At 34.2% G+C, this 21171-nt stretch overlaps 1 protein-coding gene across 1 annotated transcript; it reads right to left on the bottom strand.

Moving 5' to 3' along the window:
- Positions 1 to 639: 639 nt before the first annotated feature.
- AsnS (asparagine synthetase) lies at positions 640 to 16443 on the bottom strand. Its single transcript, XM_089645924.1, has 12 exons — positions 16300 to 16443; positions 16032 to 16160; positions 13863 to 13988; positions 11539 to 11779; positions 10076 to 10249; positions 9000 to 9172; positions 6789 to 6966; positions 6353 to 6497; positions 6203 to 6265; positions 4002 to 4175; positions 3192 to 3335; positions 640 to 947 (listed from the first exon to the last, which is right to left on the bottom strand). The coding sequence occupies exons 2-12, from the start codon at positions 16149 to 16151 to the stop codon at positions 821 to 823; spliced, it is 1665 nt and encodes a 554-aa protein (XP_089502050.1). The 5' UTR covers positions 16152 to 16160; positions 16300 to 16443; the 3' UTR covers positions 640 to 820.
- Positions 16444 to 21171: the final 4728 nt, after the last annotated feature.

Raw genomic sequence — 21171 nt, 5'->3', positions numbered from 1 at the left:
CCGTGAGAATTATTTTAATTTTTTTAAATCACTATATCTTCGAAAATAATTAAAATATTTTAATAAAAATTTCTACATACTAACTCAGCATATACCCAAGCTATAAAATGACTAACCGAAAAATTACTTATTTCGTTAATCATCAAACGCATTGTTTATCAATTAGTGTCAGGTATTCAATAATAAAAGGTCCCTTTGTTGAAATACAGATGTTTGATAGACTCGAATATAAATATAAAAATAAGAATTGTATTGCGATTTGATAATTATGTACGTATAGTTGGAACCTTTAGAAAGAGAATGGCAGAAAATATTCATTCAATTACATAAAATATGGATAATTTATTCTTTTCATTGAAAAGAAGCCGGCGCAAAAGGTAAAAATAACCTTCCCGTCCTTAAGCAACAATCGACCGAACGGGTAGAAATACCTTTCCCTTCCGAAGTGTGTTAACAAACGGATTGCATTATGAGGATTTAAAGTCAAACAACAAAATCTTCAAAAAACATATAAATAAATCTAGGCGTTAAAATCAAATGAAGTTGTTTGACTTTAGGCCATCGAATTATGAGTAAGTTTTAATATATATGAGTTAATTGAAAGGAAGTTGATGAAATTAAAACAATAATTGAATCTTGTCAATATAAATTATATTTTACATTGTATATACTTAATTTACGTACAGGACTTTCCCCGCATCTTAACCATCATCTCATTAAATCTTGTTCAATTTATGATTTATTTTGTAGCATTAGAAAATAATGGAAAATCTAAGAAAGATGTGAATTAATGGAGATATGTTATTTATTGTCATGTTATTCATTCGTCCTTGGCGGCGTAGTGTTTAATGTACCGGGCTGAGGGATCGGTGGCATCCGTCCATTTGGGCATCCAGAAGTATGGAGTCAGATGATCGAGAAGGGGGTAGTTCTGCTCAAATATTTTCCTGAAACAATTTTTTTTCTATTAATTAATATGTACATCGTTGTATCGTAATGTAATAAAAGGATTCAACAATCTTTCATATAAAAAGTGAAGGAAACAAAAAAACATTTCAGATACAAAATGAGATGGATTAAAGAAAAAAAAGGCAATATTATAAAAATGTTATAATGTAAAAGAATTAAACATGTATACGTAGTACACTATACCATTACAGTATACACATCATTATGTACAAGCGGATCTCATAGAAGATACTGGGTGGGGCAAAAGTAATCACCCGATGTTCTTTCGCTGTAATTTTTTTGTTTTGTGATAAACTTTGGTATTGCTTGTGAAATTTGTTTATTTAATCCATAATTGATTCATGTCTTGTCGATTTATATTCTGCGTTTGTTTACTTCACAAATGTCAAAATCGAATTGACATTTGGCGCCATTTGCAAAAGTTATAGCGTTTTCCAATAGGGTGATTACTTTTGTCCCACCTTGTAAAATTACCTTTTTTTTCATTACCACCTTTATTATTGTATTTTATTTTATTTTATTTTATTTCAGTTTTATTTTCATTTATCATTTCTTTTTATTGGATATTGTTAAATTGTAAAATGAGGGCCTCAGCACTGGTATTGCATGGGTATAGTGAGGCCCACATTATCTAATAATGTTTTAGAATAGGTAAAGTTATTCTATCTAAAAAATAAAAAATGAAGTGGTTGGTTGTGCAGGAAACGATGGTAGGACTAAAACCGTATTGATAACGATGCCGGTTAATGCAAACCTCTTTTGAACAGGGTTTTCTAATAAGAGATGTTACTTTTGAAGCTGTCATTTAAGTAGAAAACTACGCCATTAATAAAAATGGAACGATACACGCTTCAAAAACGTATTGAAATTATTAAAATTCACTTGAGTGAATCAAATGCAAATCATCTTGAGTGATGAGGCCCATTTCCACCTCGGTGGCTAACCCAAGAGTTATTGTTGAAAAGCCTCTCTATCCTCAACGTGTGACTGTTTGGTGAGGTTTATGGTCCGGCAGAGTCATTGGACCTTACTTTTTTGAAAATGAGGCTAGAGCAACAGTTACGGTGAATGGATTGCGCTATCGAGAGATGATTAATGATTTTTTATATCCGGAATTTGATGGTATTGATCTGGACAACGTTTACTTTCAACAAGACGGCGCTACGTGCCACACAAGAAACGAAAACATTGATCTTTTACGATTGAATATCAAAATAACACCTCTTATTAGAAAACCCTGTACTTCTTTCCTACCTCTACAGCATTTGGCCATTTTAGACACTACTTGCATGCAAGCTGCCCCTTGAATAGGGTCAGGAACAAGTATAGATTTCCACCGAGCAACTTTCAGTCACTATTTCTTTAGGAATGTGTATTACTAACGCTAACATCATTGCATCGCTACGTAGAAACACTTTTACTTATAGGCCGCACAATTAAAGTAACAATACATAGTTAGGGTTGTATTGGTGTTTATGTAAATACAGAAAATCCCGACAGAGATGTCCTCGTCAAACATCACTGAGAAAAAGCCTTTCGTATTGCTTGCACCTACTTAATGTTTTTAGCGAAAGAGGGACTAGGTACATGTAGTGTATAAGTTGTCCAAATTAGATAATTCAAATAGTTTTTACAGTTATAAAATTGCAATGTTTTTTTTTAATTTTTTTTTTTTTTTTATTGATTTATTGTGAAAAACAGTATAATCCATTTACATTTCACAAATAACAGTTTATAAATTACAGTTTATAATAAGTAAGTACATACATTTATTTGCATGGGTAAGTACATCAATACTATCTGATTAACCAGATTTGTTAAATAGTATGCTTATTGCCGTCTTAAATTCTCTTTGGTTCAAATTGAAAATGTCAATCACAGAAGAAATGTAATTTAACAAAGTAGTTATTCTCCCCAAAGGCATGATCATTGGTAGGTTGGTCCTACCCCTTGGAAAAATAAATAATCTGTGCTGTCTAGCTCTGATGAAATTATCAGGGACATAAAAAGAAATTCGTTCCAGAATATCTGGATTGCAAATGTGCCCATTTAGCAGCTTGTGCGCCACTAACACCATTGCAATATTTCTCCTAACGTCTAGACGTTCTATCCCCGTTCTATCACATCATACATGATAAAATAGAATTATGCAGCCGGAAGATGTGCACAATTATATGATTATATATATGATTAGTAATATATGATTTAGTCAAGGTAGGTACCTGTAATAGTATGATTCCTTCGTCTTGGGAGTGCAATGTGTGTACAGCTTGGATTTGGTGACAAACTCTTCATCAGTCACTCTCTCATCAATGATATCAGCTAATATGGTGAACAGAGATCTTTTCTTGGAAGCAACACCATCACTACAAGAAAACAAATTTATTTATTACAAAATAATTTTAAAAAAAAACACCATTGTTTTATGTACATTGAAACATGATAAAATATTTTTTTTAAAAAACATCAGTTTGGGGCAATATTTGTATGTATTATGTAAATGTAATAATTTTCGATATTGTATAAAGCCTACTTAAATTATATAGAGGCTGTATTTTCAGATAAATGCTTAAAGCTTTGGCTTAGTATTTTATCCACTTACACTTATCTTCAATTGTTATGTTCCACTGAGGCGACATTCTACCAAAATAGAGCTACGTGTTTGAATTGGCCAAATATTATGAATGGCAAGCACAAAAAAAATTATACCATTCCAGGTTATTATGCAAATTAATGCGCTTGTTACCCTCTAAAATTAATTACATAATATAAATAGATTTTTTTGGAAAGATAATTGCAAAATAATTTGTACGGGAAGCGGAACTGTTTTTTGGAACTGTGTAATAATATGTCAACAAACAATATAAAAGCAAAGCATCTGTGTTAGTACCGTGTTAATGTCAACTTTGGGTGCGAAACTTCTCCATATTATAGCAACTCTCACAAAAGTGATGTATGACTACCGTTAAATAGTTAAATATGTACGTAGCTTTGATTATACTAGTTATCTGATGTCCTACTAATTGACGTACCTGAATGCTTCCTTGTGGCGCCAAAGAATTTCGTCAGGTATTAAGTTGTGTCCGTCAAAGGCATCTCGGAGAAGGAATTTCTCCAAACCGTTTTTTGGCTGCCGGTCTTCCAGCGGCTGGCTCAGGTAGTGCTGCGTGAACTGGATGTCAAGGAACGGAACCCTCATCTCCAGACTGAAAGAGTATAACGAGACGTTGATCAAACAATACTTTCATACATTCTACTAAATGATAATAATTACACATCGCAATACAATCACTATCCCTTGAGACTCTCAAGGGTTACACACATTATAATAGATACTAAACATAACATATGATAGAACCACTGAACAGAAAATTCCTAGAATTGTGATGTGTACCCATAAAAGAAAACTGATTTCGCTTTACATAATACTTTTCGACTCCAATGCCTCACACATGCCTATGAAATTGATTGTTTCTTCAAGAATTTTGATAAGATAAAATTGACCTTATCCTGGGCACACGGTCATGCCCACAACACACTTCTATTGAAAATATATATAATTAATTAATTTAAATATTTTTTTTTTAATTTTCTTTAGATAAAACAAATGCCGGGATTCGAACCCAGACCTCTGGAGTCATATTTGAGGATCTTAACCACCTATTATAACATATTTCTAATTAACACAGGCAATATGATTATTTTTTATTGAAGATAATTAAAACTTTCAATACAGTAAAAGTAAATAGTTATATCACTCATAAAATACAAAAGAACCACATGTGCGAAATTCGCGATTTTGAGTTAAAATGTAGAAATGTCTGTGAATTCTTCAACTTTGTTGTGTAAACAGACCACATATGTATATCTAATTTCATCGTTAGATACTTTTTCTAAGAAAGAAAGAAAAACAGACAGATGTTGAAGAATATTTAATCAAAAGGAAACTATGTTTTTGTTTCTTACAATTTTATAACAACTTTAAAATATTTTTAATGGAAATAGTATTTTCTACAAAAATAATAAACTGATTACACAAAAAAACATCTGTACGTTGTTTGATTTTCGACAATTATTAGAAAATCGTCAAATAATAATTCAGACACCGTTTTCTCAAAACATGAGAAATGCGTCAGCATTTTTATTTTCACAATTAATTAATTATGTAATATATTTGCAATAGAAATGTGTCAACGTTTGTTGTGTTACATGAGTGAAGAGTTTGAAAACATAGCATCAAGTATTTAAAGCCACCTTATTGATGTTGGGACAGGTGCCTTGTTCAGTTGAGGTCATGAGTATCAAAATCAAGAATTTTTTAAATGCCTCCAAAAATTTGCATCCTTCAATAGTTACCAAAACGAAAATTGAGCTACTGATATTAAATATAATTTTACATCATCGCAATATGTATCAGAACGATCAATAAGAGCAATATACAATTAAGAAATATTTTTGATGATCATAAGCATTTTCAAATCAATATTTTAACACTTTTGTTGTTTTTAAAAGGAAAATGTGTAAAGATTAGCTACGCAAATAAAAATAGTGTACAAGAAATTATCATGCTCATAAAAAAATATTTATGTTATGGGTATTTATGACAAACACATATTATGATTGATACTGGATCGGTTGATACACTGTATGAACAAGAGCCAATCTAGAAATATTTTGTAATACCTATTTCACAAAAAATAGCAAAACATAATTTTAGTTTATTTGATTATTTAAGTTAAAATTTATTTTGTTTTTTTTTTTTCTTACGGTAATAATGAGTTTAAAATAACATACCTACATACATTGCATCAATGAAAAATAATAATGATCAAATCATTCGCATTAGGAAACACACAAGGCAGAGGATTATTTTTTTCTACAAATGGAATTTAAAATTTTATTTTTTAATGGTTCATCAACACAAATTTTTACTGCCCACCATAATTTGCATATATTAGGAATATTTGAATAACGGTATCTGTTCTCTAAAATATTGTTGCATCAATATTTAACCTGATCTACGCGACTGTCGCATATGTAATCCATCGGTGGCCATACATGTGGCACACGGATCACCGTGAAGCTTCACTAAAACACATACTGTGTTTCGAAACATTCCGGGTGAGAATGGATTGCGTTGAAAAGGCCAGAGTTGTAAAGGTTAATAACATTGTTTGGGCGCTATGCATTATAAGATTGATTATTCAGCAATATAAAATAATGAAATTTTCACCTGAATGCAGCGGTGGTACGGTCAGCTCTCAATCCATCGTACAAGTAGATTTGGGACAACAACCTACGGCAAAGAAATACAAAGTATAAGAATTATTTTATCAGTAAAATATAAAAATTGTGAATGCAGTTAATTATTCATTTTCTGTACCTTATACTTTCATCGTGAGCATCTTGACTGGTGGGGGCATCTCGGAAGTAAATGTATCCTTGAGCCAATTCATCAGCTCCTTCTCCGCTGAAGATGACAGTTGTGTCTGTGTTCTGCTTGATGTATCTCGCGAGCATGTACATTCCTTAAAACAAGAAAAAATAGGACCTTATGGTTTCCGAAGACTGCAAATCATTGAATTGTATGAGGAACAAAAGGTACCTGTATTTGTTGCAGGCTTCTGCAAAAAATTTGATATTTCTAGCTAGGTGACATTACTCAAAATTTTGTGATTATTCTTTGGTGATCGATAACCCTCGTCCTAAATCAATCTCTTTGTGGTGTCTAATTTTAGATTTCTCACCAAACATTTCAATTTATAGATATGTGTAGGGAGTTTTAACAGTTAATATTTTTTTTTTTAAATAGTACGCACCAACGCTGGCTCGAATGGTAGTAATGTCGTAGGACTCCAAATGATAAATAACTTCGTCGAGAACCTCAGCAACATCCTTCTCATCAAACTTGACTTCGTGGTGCTCAGAGTCGATAAAGTCCGCCACTTTCCGGGCGGCAATCAGGTCAGGGGAGCCATCCATGCCGATAGCGAAGGTCTGCAAAAATAATTATTAATTAGTTGAAGGGTTGAGAAGATACATCACGACACACATTATTTTTTATTTATTTGGTTAACATAGTTATTGTGTCAATTTGTTCAAACACGTATTGTTGGTATATTCCAGCTACAAAGCAATATGTATATCTAACTACAAACATGATGTATAAAAATTGCTACCTGAAGCCAATGGAACTATGACGTTCACATTTAGGGAATATTAAGAGACTCTCACTTTAGAACAGGGTAAAAAATACAATATTTCAAATGTGTATAGTAATTATGATATTTGGATATTTTGTACAGCCCCGTTTATGAGAAAAACCACCCCAATGGCTCTATTTACACGGTGAATCCAGGAATATATGTACAGGATCATAATTACCCGGCACATCAGGTATTTAGGTTCATTGTTATTTTTTAAATTAGCACATGTTTTTGTATTTTTTTTCTTCTCTGGTAAAACTTGGATACCGGGATTATCATTAAAATTTGATAAATACATCTATTCTCTGTGGATCTTTTATGGCAAAATAAGTAAAGAAAAAATAAGAAGATTTGAGATTAGCAATTAAGATCTATGCTGATTGGATTTCATTGGTAAAATTAAGAAAATAACAATCATTCGATACATCCTAGTGTTAAAAGGATCCACTTGGCCGGGAAAACACTAACAAACGCAACAGGAAAACTCTTTCTTTGGACCCAACGTGACTTTTTAATTATTTTTGGGAACTACATTCATGCTTCTTGAAATTAGTATGAATATATAATATTTAATATAATATTAATATATAATATTTTTTATGGAACTGGCAAAGAAAGGATGAAAGTAGATTGAATGCTGTTGAAATGAGATCCCTGAGGCGTATGTGTGGTAAAACCATGTATGATCGTGTGAGGAATGTGGATATCGGCAAAGAGTGCAAGGCTTTTTTTTTTTTTTTTATATATATCTCCACACAGGAGGCCCTGAAGAAAATAATTTCCCTCAGGGCCTATGTTGTCTTTGGGGATGCTGTGTGGAGGGTCTTTTTGTGGAGAGGAAGGAGTGAACATGGGTCTTGAAGAGTCCCATGTTGTATGAGGGAGGAAACACAGAGGCCGGCAGTTCGTTCCACAGCCGAGCTGTTGAACTTAAGAACGAATCGTAGAAGCGACCCGTTCTCATGTGACAAATGTCAACCGTGTACAAATGTTGGGCGCGCGTTTGGCGTGTATCCCGACTACGCACCGGTGCCAAAGGGATCAATGACGCTAGTTCCTCAGAGCATCGTCCATTGTAATACCCATAGAACAAGGACAGCATACCTACCTGACGCCTGTGCTCTAAAGATTGCAGTCTGCTTGTTAAGATTGGGGAATCTATCATACGGACCGCCCGTTTTTGCACAGAGTCAAGGGTTTTTTTCAGGTATTTAGGGGCTCCGGACCAGAGATGGCTGCCAAATTCGACAGTAGGGCGCACTGGCTGATGTAAGCGTAATGAGTAAGATCAAGAAAGGGACGCTTAGATGGTTTGGGCATGTAGAGCGAATGAGCGAAGAAAGGAGTGTAAGGAGAATATACGATGCAAATGTGAATGGTAGCAGAAGTCGGGGACGCCCGAGGAAGACATGGCACGACCAAGTGAATCAAATACTTGAGTCGGGCCATGTCAAGAGTCAGAACAATAGAAGAGTATGTTTGAGACGATGTATGAATGTGAATGAGGCAAGGAGTGTGTTTCAAGACCGAGTTGTTTGGCGGTCCGTCCTCTCTGCCTACCCCTGCGGAGAAACGGCGTGTTTGTGGGTTGGATTTGGCTGGCAGAACTACATCCATTTGAGAGTAACACTATTTATAGGAGAATTTTGGATACAGTTTTGCACCCAAAGGATATAATAATATAAATAATATGGGAGATGCTATTTAATCCTAAGCAATAAGTTTAATATAATTAAATTACTGTCACAAATGTCTTCAAATACGGACCAGTTGAGGAAAAAGAGTAAAAACTCTAATGATCAAGTTGATAGTTAAGAGGTTAACCTGAATTTTGTATGGAACGTTATCTTCTTTGGCCAACTTGGTAACAAGGGCGGCGATTAGAGAAGAGTCCAGTCCCCCGGACAGCAAGCAGCCGATCCTACGGTCGGACATCAGCCTCTTTTTGCAGGCTTCCGTTAGCAGGGTAGACACTGCCATCTTCACAGTGGTGAGGTCTGCACACACCAAATATATATGTAACTATCGAAACATCAGACAAGGTAACATACACTTATAGGTTGTTATTTCAATAGTTTTATAAATATATGACTGGTCAAAAGCAAGAGGTTCTCACACAAGCATCGCGAGTTCGATCCCCTGCTTGCTAAATTCGTCATCACTGCGTAAGCAATATTTTCCCACTATCCTGATGGTAGTAGGAGGAATTCAAATATTGTCAAGTTATTTGTAAAATTATTTTACGAATATTTGTCATTCATTATTAGTAAAAAAAAATTTGCTATAATTTTATTGAAAACATTGTTGAAAGCTGGGTGTTGGACCATACCGGGGATATAAAAGTTGTAACATCAACACTGTGGCAGAAAATAATAACTTTTACATGGAAAAACATATTTTTTTATTAAAAAGAAAGTCAAACATTTTCAGGTTACAAATAAACAACTGACAGTTACAAATAACGTTCATACTCAAATATTAGCCATCAGTTTATGTATTATGTTATGTTCTATACACTCATCATTATACTCCTGAGCAACTTACCAATAACAATGTATACGTGTAAAAGCCTTCAAGGCGTGAATAAATAAATAAATATTTAAAAATATATCCTGCTACCATCTTCAAAGCTGAAAATATTGCTTTTTCAATAATGGGGAGGACTTAACTAGATTATGAATTGAACCCATACTCGGCTACAAATCGGTCAGAATAATAAAATGTGTTTCGTCCGAACTTCTTAAACCTTTTCAATGTTGGCCTTTTTTACACAATGTATGTGTTTTAATGAAACTTCATGGATCACATAATACAAAATACGCGTACGGGGATGGCTGCTGATGGATCACATACATACAGTTAAGTGGGATTGGCTGTGTATGTGAAAATAGAAAACTTACCTTTGGGAGCAATGGCTGGTAGGAAGGCGACGGGGCAGCCAGGAGTGAAGTACTGCTGCTTCTGGATTAGCTTCACCATTCCATTGTCCAGGATGCTATACTCCTCCCAGGTTCCTGGCTGGAACTGGCTCAAGGATGCATCGGTATTTGAGTCCCTGGCAAAGTTGTGGATTCCTAGAATTCACAAAACATAAGTAATATTATTTATAATGTATGATTACTAATGTTAATTATTAATATTCTCATCTACGCAAAAGAAATGAAAGTGTGTTAAGGCGTGTATTCCTGCCTAAAGTAATTTCCTTACTTCTGGTGAAATTGATCAAATATTTTAAGAAACTAAACAGTCATCACACTGTTTCCCTGCGGTTCCATGATAACTCAACACAATGACAATTCAACACACCTTTAATAAGTGACACAAAGTCATTAAAAGTGATGAAAAAAAACTAACCTATGTAACTTATTTACCTCATTGATATATTATATTTTGAAGAGACATAAAGCAAAAAAACAGGATCCACTTTTTTACATCCAACTGACTTCCAACACAACATTATTTACTAAAACTACCGAATTCGGTCTATGCGTACCGCTTATCGCTTTCTAATTGATGAGAAATTAGTACCCAATAGCCTCTTGTATAGCTCTATGAATTAACTTAGATTTTGTTTCATCACTTTATATCACTTTTGGGGTGTGTTGAATTTTCACTGTGTTGAGTTATCCGGTCACCTTTGGTTGTGAGCGAGATTATGGTTTTCTAGTTTTAATGTTTCAAGAATTCAACAATGATTGGTGACGAGCAGGTCTCATGATTTCAATAGTGATATGAATGGACTGTGCGCGACAAATTGTTTGCGATGTAAGTATGCAATATAAGTATCGGATACTTGCGTATCCGTGTGAGCAGACAGCCTAACTCTTGACATGACCTGACTCATGTATTTTATTCAGTTGATCATGCCACGTATTTCTCAGGCGTCCCTAATAGCAGTGTGTAGGTTCAGCCAGAATGAGATCTTGAACCTGAGTCTTTTGTGGGAAGAGTATCCCACTCCTACTCCTTTTTCAAATCAACTACTCCCAGAGAACTCTTCATATGTGACTCACCACTCACCGAGAAAGTGAACCGTCCAAACTGTGCGTTATACAGTTCGTACGCAAGAACTCGGAATCCTGACCAACTTCAAGAACTCGAGTTCTTTTAAAAGGAAGCACTCCTCGGAAGCCTCCAGCAAAATGCAGAACCTACTCATCTCTAGTCCCTAACTTGTTCTACCATTAACTTCCCCATCGTATATTCTACTAACAATCCTGTCTTCATTCATACGCTTTACGTGTTCAAAGCATCTTAACATTTTCAAATAGTTATCGAAATTCTTTCTTGTCTGTCTTTGAGTTGAGGGGTCTTATCACAGTTGTGAGTTAATCTATTTAGTTGTCACTTATAAAAGTAATACCTTTGACTTCTGAGCAGATGGCGAGAGACGATTGTTCTTCATCGTACACTCGGAACAGCGGCCTAACTCCATACGGGTCTCTTGCCAGGAATACACGATTCTTCTCCAGATCCACGAGGCAGAATGCAAACACTCCATCCAGGGACTTGACCGTCTTCTCGATTCCAAACTCGTGGTACAAGTGCAGGATGCACTCAATGTCGCACTTGGTTTCGTACGGGAAGTTGTACTGCTTTTGCAGCTGCAAATAAATCAAGTCAAATTAAATACCGAATCTCAGAACATTCAATTTGCTTTGTACTTAATGACTATTTCCGGTGTATCTATGTTCTGCTTGCAGTGAGCAGATTTTTATCTAATCTTGGTGAAATTGATCAAAACTTTTTCATGTATCAAAATTCTCCTCTGAAAAAATACTCAATTTCGATAGAAAATGTTACATCACTTATATACTCGGCACTTGATGAAGGCAATAAATGCGCAGGAATTTTTATAGACCTAAGAAAGGCATTTGATAGTATCTCTCACGTAAAGCTTATTTAAAAAAAAACGAAAATCTAATAACATCAACGATAAAGCTGTTCAATGGATAGAAAGTTATTTCACAAATCACAATACGTTAAAATCAATGACAAGACTAGCGACCAAGAAATGTCAAATTTTGGTATTCCACAAGGCACAGTTCTGGGACGGGTACTTTTCATTTTGTATGTGAAATGACATATTTGTTCATCCATTACATGGAAAAATTATCCCTTTATGCCTTTGGTGTTAAAGAAAAAACATGAGAAAAAAATAATTTAAAAGCCACAGAAGATATAAATAATCTATTATAATAACTTATTTAAAAGGTATTTCGTAAAAACAAATAAACACCGCTATCGATCTTTTGTTAAATTTTTATTTCATGATTTAAAGTTAAAGTGACTTGTTTACGCTTGTGAGAAGACTCCACTTTGCGAACTTATTGAATCGAAAAAACGTGTCGAAACAAACTGAAACACATGCGACAATTGATAGATTATACAGAGGACAACCGAAACTGGTGACTGTAAAATAGTCAGCGAGAGAAAGCTAGACGTCGGTACCTGTAACTAAGTGTGGAAGATAACCCAACACGTCGGAGTACAAAGTTCTAGTATTGGTACGTGTCAAACTCCTGAATTTTACATACGAATACTGGCCAATTATAGAGTTTGATTTTGTGCATGCAAGCAGTAAAAATATTGGTGGATTATTTATAGTCGTTGTCGGATTACTGAAAATGTATAGTATTGTCCCTTTCTTAGCATTTTGCGTCTTCATAACTTTTACCTACACCATCTCCAATTTTTTTTTTTTTTTTCTGTTTTATCTGTCGTTATTTTAATTTTTATCCTTTTAAAGGGAAGGTTCTTCCAACATCGGTGAGTGGTTTAAATAAATTTTGTTGGTTGACAAAAGTATTGCTATTGTCTGAAATATATAATCCATGCGAAAATTTGCGCTGTTTTCATTTTCATGTCAATAAAAATAATACATTTTATCAAAATGGTATCGCAGGTCACTTTCGGAAACATTTACACATTACTAAAGTTCAGCGAAAAATGTATAAGTACCTTCATATCTTAATTGTTTCAAAGAGGAGTTTGAGCATAATGGAAATAATTATATAATCATTCACAAGGTACATTAATTTCAAGCCATTTTTTTATCAAATATAAAATTACGATAATTATAATCTTTTCTTTAATTATAATTTACTTTTTAAAGTTATTGACCTTTCATACAAATAATGTAAAATCAACAATTAAAATAAAAATATGAAGTGATATGTAATACTCATTTCTAAATACATATTATAATTGTTGCATCCTTGTATTAGAAATAATATCTTATAATATTTGAAATAATAATTTGAGTGAAGTGATTTACTGAGGGATTATTATATCGATTTGGCAAAAATTGATTAAAAATTTTAAGTCGTATGATGTCAGATGGTTAAGACTGATAAAAAGTTTATTTTTATCTGTTGCGTAATTGAAATCAATCACATTTGACATTCAAAAGTAATACATACATTTAGATGGGTTTGTGAATGAATTTTCTGATTATCAATGTGTAAATTGATTAGGGTATCATTGAAAAACTGGTTCTGAACCAGTATTAAAAGCATCAGTCAACTTTATCTTCTAATTAATAACATCTTCAAATCTAAATCATGTAAACACATGGTCTGAAAGTGAAGAGGAATGGATTAATATGGAAGATTTGTTAGCAAGACACAAATGTTTCAGTGCCAAAATCGGGCTTTCCCAGCTATTCAGATCTAGTCAATATCTTACCCTCTTGTAGCTGTAGAGTTCTCCGTTGCAGATGACAACGCTCTTGGGGTATCGGTGCAACTTCATGGGCTGCATTCCGTACAGGCAGTCCAAAATGGCCAGGCGGTGGAAGCCCAGGTGGCAGTTCTGAAATATTCAATTATCGATTCTAATACTTTGTAACTTTTCGAGTCACCAAATAAAAATCTATTCACCTTACTATGTTGATTCCAAATATTGGCCATTATTTTTAATTTCATATCTTTACATTAAAACTTCTTGTGCAAAATAGGCAATATATAATATACTGTGAAATTACCCATCTGGTAACACATCAAATACTAATTTTTTTCTTTAATTTTGAAATATTTTGTGTTTGTATGTAGAATTACTTTATGTTTGTGATACTCTTATGTTTGCTTCACTCAAATGTAAATTGTTAACCTTGATACAGGCTTAGTCCCAGTGAGGTATATTTTTATGTGAAATAAAAAGTATTTTATGTATAGTGAGATGCAATAAATGCAAATCATAAATACGTAATAGAATTGAAAAGAATAGAATAGAACAGAATTGACCGGCCAGTAGCACCTCGTCTTGATCCTACCCAGGCGTTGTGGTTTCAATTACTCGACAAGCTAAGTCCTCCATCACGACACAGGTAAGATTTGCCACTTACCGTTGTGATACTAGGAGATTTTCAAATATTATCAGGTTATGTGTAACCTGGGAATTTTTGTCTTTCTTTCAAAAAAAATATCTGGAAATACAGTTAAGCCTGTGACAGACCACGCTTAAGCGCGCTCTATTTGCGTGGCTTGGCCTATTTCAGCATTAATTTACCCTATAAAAGCCCGATAGGGCTTTAATGAATAATAAATAAATATCGCTCGCCATATATTCCCATTGGTAGTGTATGGCGAGCGATACACTAAAATAGGCCAAGCCATGATGCGTATAGAGTAATGTGTCACCAACCTTCAATAGAATATGATATCTCAAAACCAAACTTTTTTTTGACGCTAGGAATGGGGTAGTTTTACCAAAAATCTACTTAGTATGAATTGCACTTCCATACTAGTCAATAAGGATGCTACATTTCAATAGCCTGAACCAATAAAACTAAGGTATTTCATAATTTCAACAAATAATCAGTTAAATTACTGTATAATCCAAATTCGAGCAGAGCTCGAACAAAGCGTTAGTATTATTATTATAGCCCCCACCACCTTTGTGAGTTATGGTAGCATTGACTGTTATTAACTCTTTCTGGGATACCGTCTCAACACAGTTGATGGTGAAATACAAGCCTTGTACGCAAACGTCTCACCATGTGCGACGGCACCGTAGTACAAAATTACACCTACGGTGTAAATAACGCCATGCATTAGTGTCGTCACACCGGAACGTCCTTAAAGGGTTAGGTATGATGAGCCCTACTAAATAAAATAAAACCTATTCAAAATCATGACATAAAATCTTGAAGAGGATTGTTATATCATCTGTTTATTACTCTTTTTATTATTATAATGAAAATAAACATACAAGAGAGATAAAAGAAAACAGTAAAAGAGAAAACAGGCAAGTATGAAGATATTTATATATAACTTGTGTAAAGTTTTGAAATTAAAACTATTATTCCAAATTACACTGAATAGGTTTACGAATCAATAAATTGGTTCTATAATCAGATATTTGTATTCTGTACGCTTATATTAAAAGAACATAGTAAATATTATGAATCTGCATAATATTAAATTAAATTTTTGTTATTCTAGCTGATATTATTTAATAGCAAAATTGGTGAAAAGAATGTGGAATTTAAAAAAATTTATTTGCTGACCATGAAAAAGTAGTATGTATATAAGCAGTAAAAATTATGCAAATGTTTATCTTATGCAAATAAAGTATTTGGCGAGTAATAATAAAAGGGATAATAATAATCTCTCACATCTAAATTACTATCTCTAATTTGATATTTGCGCTTCTTATCATTTGGATATATGATAATATTATGTGGATTATTTATATTGTTATTTTTTGACTGGATTAATGATACTCAAGGGAGGCTTAATTAATAACGTGTCCAAGGGAAATTGTGCAATTACCCTTTTGGTAGGCATTTATTGTTTTAAACATACATACATATTTTATTAATAATCAGTAAAATATGAAAGTTTAGGGAAATACCTTGACGTTGTCATCGTATTCCATGCGCCACGCATCAGGGCCGCGGTGCTTGATCCTCTCGAAGCTGGACATCCTCTGCTCGGGGCAGGTGATGCCAAAGAGTGCCCAAATTCCGCACATGGTGATTGTCTGCGAAAAGAAAACACTGCGTACATTTAATTGCTAACATATATGACATCATTTTTCCGCTTCGCTAAATGTTGACATCGGAAAACTTCGCCCACTTGCCATTCAATTTTCATATAGAAATTCGAATTGCCGAACTTACCAATAGCGCGCCACGTGAAACTAGCGATGTAGCTGACAGCAGACGGACTACTCTTAAATGATTGCGCGCGGTTTATAAAGCTAGTCACTGTAGCTCTATCACGATTCAAATCTGATTGTCGTAAATTCGCACACACACACACAGCCGTGCGTTTCGGGACTGGGGTGACGCAAGAACTCTCGACCATTTCGCTGATTACGATATTTTCAAACTTCGTACTAAAAGGTAGAACTGTCAAATGCTTGTCAAAATCCAGTATCGCCAACCTTTACACGTTGTTAACAACATAAGGGCGGAACTGGGAACGAGGGGTGATCCCATCCATTATCGATATTTTTACAGCTACTTCGCCGTTTAATTTCTCTAATTTATTCAAATTACTGCTTTTTATCTAAGTAAAAATTAAAGAAATTTCTTGCTTTCGACCTATTACGTATAGAGGAAAAATGGGCACATTTTTTTCTGATAATATTCGATTGGTGAAGAATTGTTTTCTTCACCCTGTTGAAACGTGTTTATAAGAATTGGGTGGCAACAGGCGAGAGGTGTGGAAAATAAAACGCGAACTAAAAAATAATAATAATATAACGCTTTTGTAGGTTATCAAGTACCTAGTAAGTATATAGTACAATGTTGAAGTAACAGAGAGGGTACTTAATTCAGTACCTAGAATTGAAACGCTTAAAACATCATAGCTATAACAATGTAACTATGTTTAGTTTGGTTAAAAATTATTTGATGGCCTCTTTTCAATAACGTTAGTTTTTAATAATTTACTCTCATAATGTGTTACCTATTCTATTCTTATTTAAATACATGTTGGTCTGAAATACAACACTCGGACTCTAAATAAAGCTGGAATTGTTCCCGGGAATCTTCTTTTTCGACTGTAAATTGTTAAAACCCTAACTTCATTTTTGGGGAATGTTACTTGTGAATGGTTTCATATAGAAAAGCCTTCAAAGTGCAATATCGTGTTAAATATCGTAATAGTATCGTAAAGTAATATTGTAAGGCAATTTTATTACTTACTAAAAATAAATTTATGAGTACTGTTTTTTTAAGTTATTTCTAGACAACCGTAGATGAAATTACCCAATCCTCAAATCTCTCTTAATTATTAAAAGAGTTATAATATAATTATATAATATTTTGAAAAAACACTAACAGATTCTAATTAGATTCTTACACGCCGTTCAACGATGGTGTGGTAAAGTCAGCCTTGAACCTGGTTTAAGACCGTTTTAACCAAACAAACGCCATGGTAATATGTAATTTTTTTCATTGTTCTGACCTTTTTTAGTAAGGCTGATAATCACTATCATATTTATAAGTGTATAAGTGTTTAACCTATTTAGAATCGCTATTCTATGGATTTTTCATAGAACGACACTAAAAATCGGTCCAAATTTGGGTTTTTATTGCATAGAAAGCCTGATCTCACTGTCACTGATCTTTCCACGGAATAGATCACATAATAGATGTTGGCATCCCAGCCATGGACATTCTGGAGGAGGCCCACCACTTCCCCGCCCTGTTTTAGGTACTGATGGTACCCCTTCAGAGCTCTCGCAAGGACGCAAATTTTTTTGATACAACGAGTCTACATTTAAAATTTCAAAACAAGACCTCCAAAATGTCCATGCCTACAATGTTATTCGCAGTATGCAAGTGCTGCGTATTAGTAACTTGTTAGTAATATCTACTCTATTTTGTTAGTTAAAATGCCATGTTTTTCCAAAGATTTTTATGTCCATGGCTGGGCAGGCGAGCAAACCCAAATCTTTAGACAGAGCATTAGTGCGACTTAGTATGAATGGCATTGAAGCCAAATATAGGGTGAGGGGAAATTGCCTGGGAAATTGTGAGGGGACGAACTTTTGAAATGGTTTGTGTGCAAAGTCATGCATAATGAAATTTTATCATTTTATTTGTTGTGTTGTTAGTGGAGTTATAACGGCTTACGTTTTGTGGGTATTTGATGAGACGAGCAATGGATTTTGCCTGTAAAAAAATTAAGTAAAAACGGAATTTTTTCATACGTCTTACCCCTCACACCGCGGCTTTAAATTGGTCTCGAATGGCTCGGTCCAGGACTTTTAGATTCTTGATCCCAGCTTAACAAACAGCCTAAGCCTAAATAATTATTTTGGCTTTCGAACAGGTAGTAGTCCTGGCTCAATCGTTTAAACCCGCTCACGAGCTTCAAAAGAGCGAGCGGGTTATTTTTTCGTCAGCACCTACTACCAGCGACCAGCAACCTTCTCCCGCGACCCGTATGGCGAGGCGAACGTCCATAGATCGTCAGCACCCTTGTGTTGCGACCCACTCTCGTGACCCGGATGCCGGTGTATTAGAGATGGTAGATTCCTGAAATCTAAAATAGGCTATCATTGTGGTTCTAGTTTCCAGATACCGGAGACCTTCACAGTGCATAGAACCGTACCTTCTTCCAGATAATTTTGGAACCGGTTCTTACTGACGGGAAGGTTGATCGATAATAGGTTTGATAAAAAAATATAAATTTATACCACGAATATGCGTACGTCAAACGAAAGTAAAAGTAGCTAGGAGACGGGTAATTGTGTTTTGGGTTTCGGGTCGTGTATGACCTGGAAACTTAAATCAAATAACGGGTTTTTGCAACCCGCTCACGCCGCTAGTGGGTCGTGAGCGACCCGGGTCGGGTAAAACGATCGATTGATCCAGCTGTACCTTATTGTGTGTACACCAGCTTGGTGTATAAATACGGCTAAAGCCATTTAAAGTAACGTTTCAATTCGTAGGAATGTGTCTCTTACCGTGAGAGCTTTACCCTTCGACCACCGAGGCCGTCGACATTTGTTGTCATTGCTTTAATTCTGACTTAGAAATTGTAACCTACCCTTCACAGGTTCTCTTTGTCGCCAGGATTCACTTCTCACCTAAGTAAAATGATGGAAATGATAAACGATTTGTGTAATGCACCAATCAATCTTGTGCAGGTATAAACGTGACTTTAAGACCTATAATCGATCCTATCACCTACCAGAATAGATTTCATAAAACGTAAGTATTGTATTTTTCTGGTGGCATACAATCCATCATCATAATTATTGCATAATTGGTGGAAAACCAGGTGCAAGGATCAATATTGTAATAGTAATAAAGCAAATATCAATTTAAATACAACACACTTAATAGATAATAATAATTTGTTGAACTCTGATCCGAGAATCTGACTACTTCATATATTATCTTAGATCACCAAACACGTAATCTGATAAGATCGTACCTTAAAATTGCGTCAAGTAGGACCTAATACGCAAGGACCGTGATAATAATTAAACAATATTATTGTTTTACTTTGTGGTGATTGGCTCGCTAAATAGCGCTATATAAAATTGACCATTTATAAATAATATACTTATCTCAACGTCATTGTAAGTCGAACGGGTTTAAAGTCTATATCCTGCTTCTGATGATTGCCATCATTATTTCAGATTTCTTCGTGAACGCTCTGAACTGAACTGATATTAAGGGGTAAGCTTTTTATCAATGATGGGACAACCCAGAAATAATGAGTTAAACTGGCCTAGCTATCTTCTTATTATTTTCAAAATGTGTGTATAAATTTAATTATAAACTTTTTTAGCTTTGTTTCTTAGATCCGGCAATAGCGAGAAGAAATTGTTTTAAATGGTTTATGTATTGCATATTTATTTATGTACTGTAAATTTGTTATTTAGTGTAAATATGTAAATGTCCTAACAAACGCTGTATAGGGACACTTGAGGGTCTGTTCGTAATAATTAAATGTAGCTTCGTTTTGTATTTTTCAATAAACGTCAGTGATTTACGATGTATTTGCAAGTTTTTTTTTCATAATATTTTATTTTATTTCATTTATTTTTTTATACTCCAAGCAGGTCGGTTTCAAGACAGTACCTACCATATTATTGTAGCAATTCTACATCAAAGTCCCGATATCACACTCCTATGCGACGGATTCAACAGCTAGGAAATAAATACTACGATGTTGTTGATATATTTAGTACATCAATTTCAATATATAAGCATACCCTATTGAAGTTTTTTCATCAAGTAGTGGAATATTTTAATAAAGGTATTTAATTTGACTAACACATAATAATTTTATCAACTGAAACAGAAAAAAATATTTTGGATTTTTTATGTTTTGTGCCAACATGCTGTATAGATCAAGTTCAGTGATATTTTGACTTTATATTTATTTTTCTGCAATTGTTTTAAATAGTCGTTTCCTGCACTATTTTCGTTTATAATTTCATAAATATTTTTTATATATATGTATAAAGCCTTAATAGGCGTGAAATAAATAAATAATTTTCAATGTTTAACGATAATTTCCTATATTAAAACACAAATAACTTTGTTTACATCACTTTAATATACATATAACCTCTACATGTTTCATGAACAAAGTTCACCTCATCAGGAGCAAATATTTAATTTACCATGCTTAGGCATATTTGTCAATAATTATTAGTGTTTTACGACGATATACGACGTGCAAGAAAAAAAATAGTCTTGACGTGTACGATGCAGGAGGTCAACAATCAGTTTCCTTATACCGTCGTAGAAAATGGTGGATCTCCTCCAATGATGATTCCCATTATCACCTGCGTCTTGGACAATTTTGTCCTCTTCTATGAAATACCTCTATCTACTCCGTTCGATCCTTGAAACCATGGACTGGGTTCGCCTTCATGTATACATGTTAGGAAGGTTGCTTTTATATGTTATTTTTTCTATCGCTTTTTGACTGTGTTCAGTTATCGTGGAACCGCTTACTAGGTAGTAGCTCGAGCGGCATTCGCATGAGGGAAACCATTATCTGGCAACCACCGCGCA

Source organism: Hesperophylax consimilis, chromosome 23 (assembly GCF_061612785.1).
Source record: "Hesperophylax consimilis isolate HC1 chromosome 23, BYU_Hcon_1.0, whole genome shotgun sequence".
NCBI classification, from domain to species: Eukaryota; Metazoa; Arthropoda; class Insecta; order Trichoptera; family Limnephilidae; genus Hesperophylax; species Hesperophylax consimilis.
The sequence above is the reverse complement of the archived record's forward strand: the minus strand, read 5'-3'. Positions and strand labels throughout refer to the sequence as shown.

Coding starts and splice junctions, on each gene's coding strand:
- AsnS (XM_089645924.1), bottom strand. CDS start 16,151: ATGTGCGGAATTTGGGCACTCTTTGGCATCACCTGCCCCGAGCAGAGG. Junction 9,173..10,075: donor ACCAGCCATTGCTCCCAAAG/GTAAGTTTTCTA, acceptor TGGTGTGTGCAG/ACCTCACCACTGTGAAGATG. Junction 948..3,191: donor AAGGAATCATACTATTACAG/GTACCTACCTTG, acceptor AAATTGTTTCAG/GAAAATATTTGAGCAGAACT.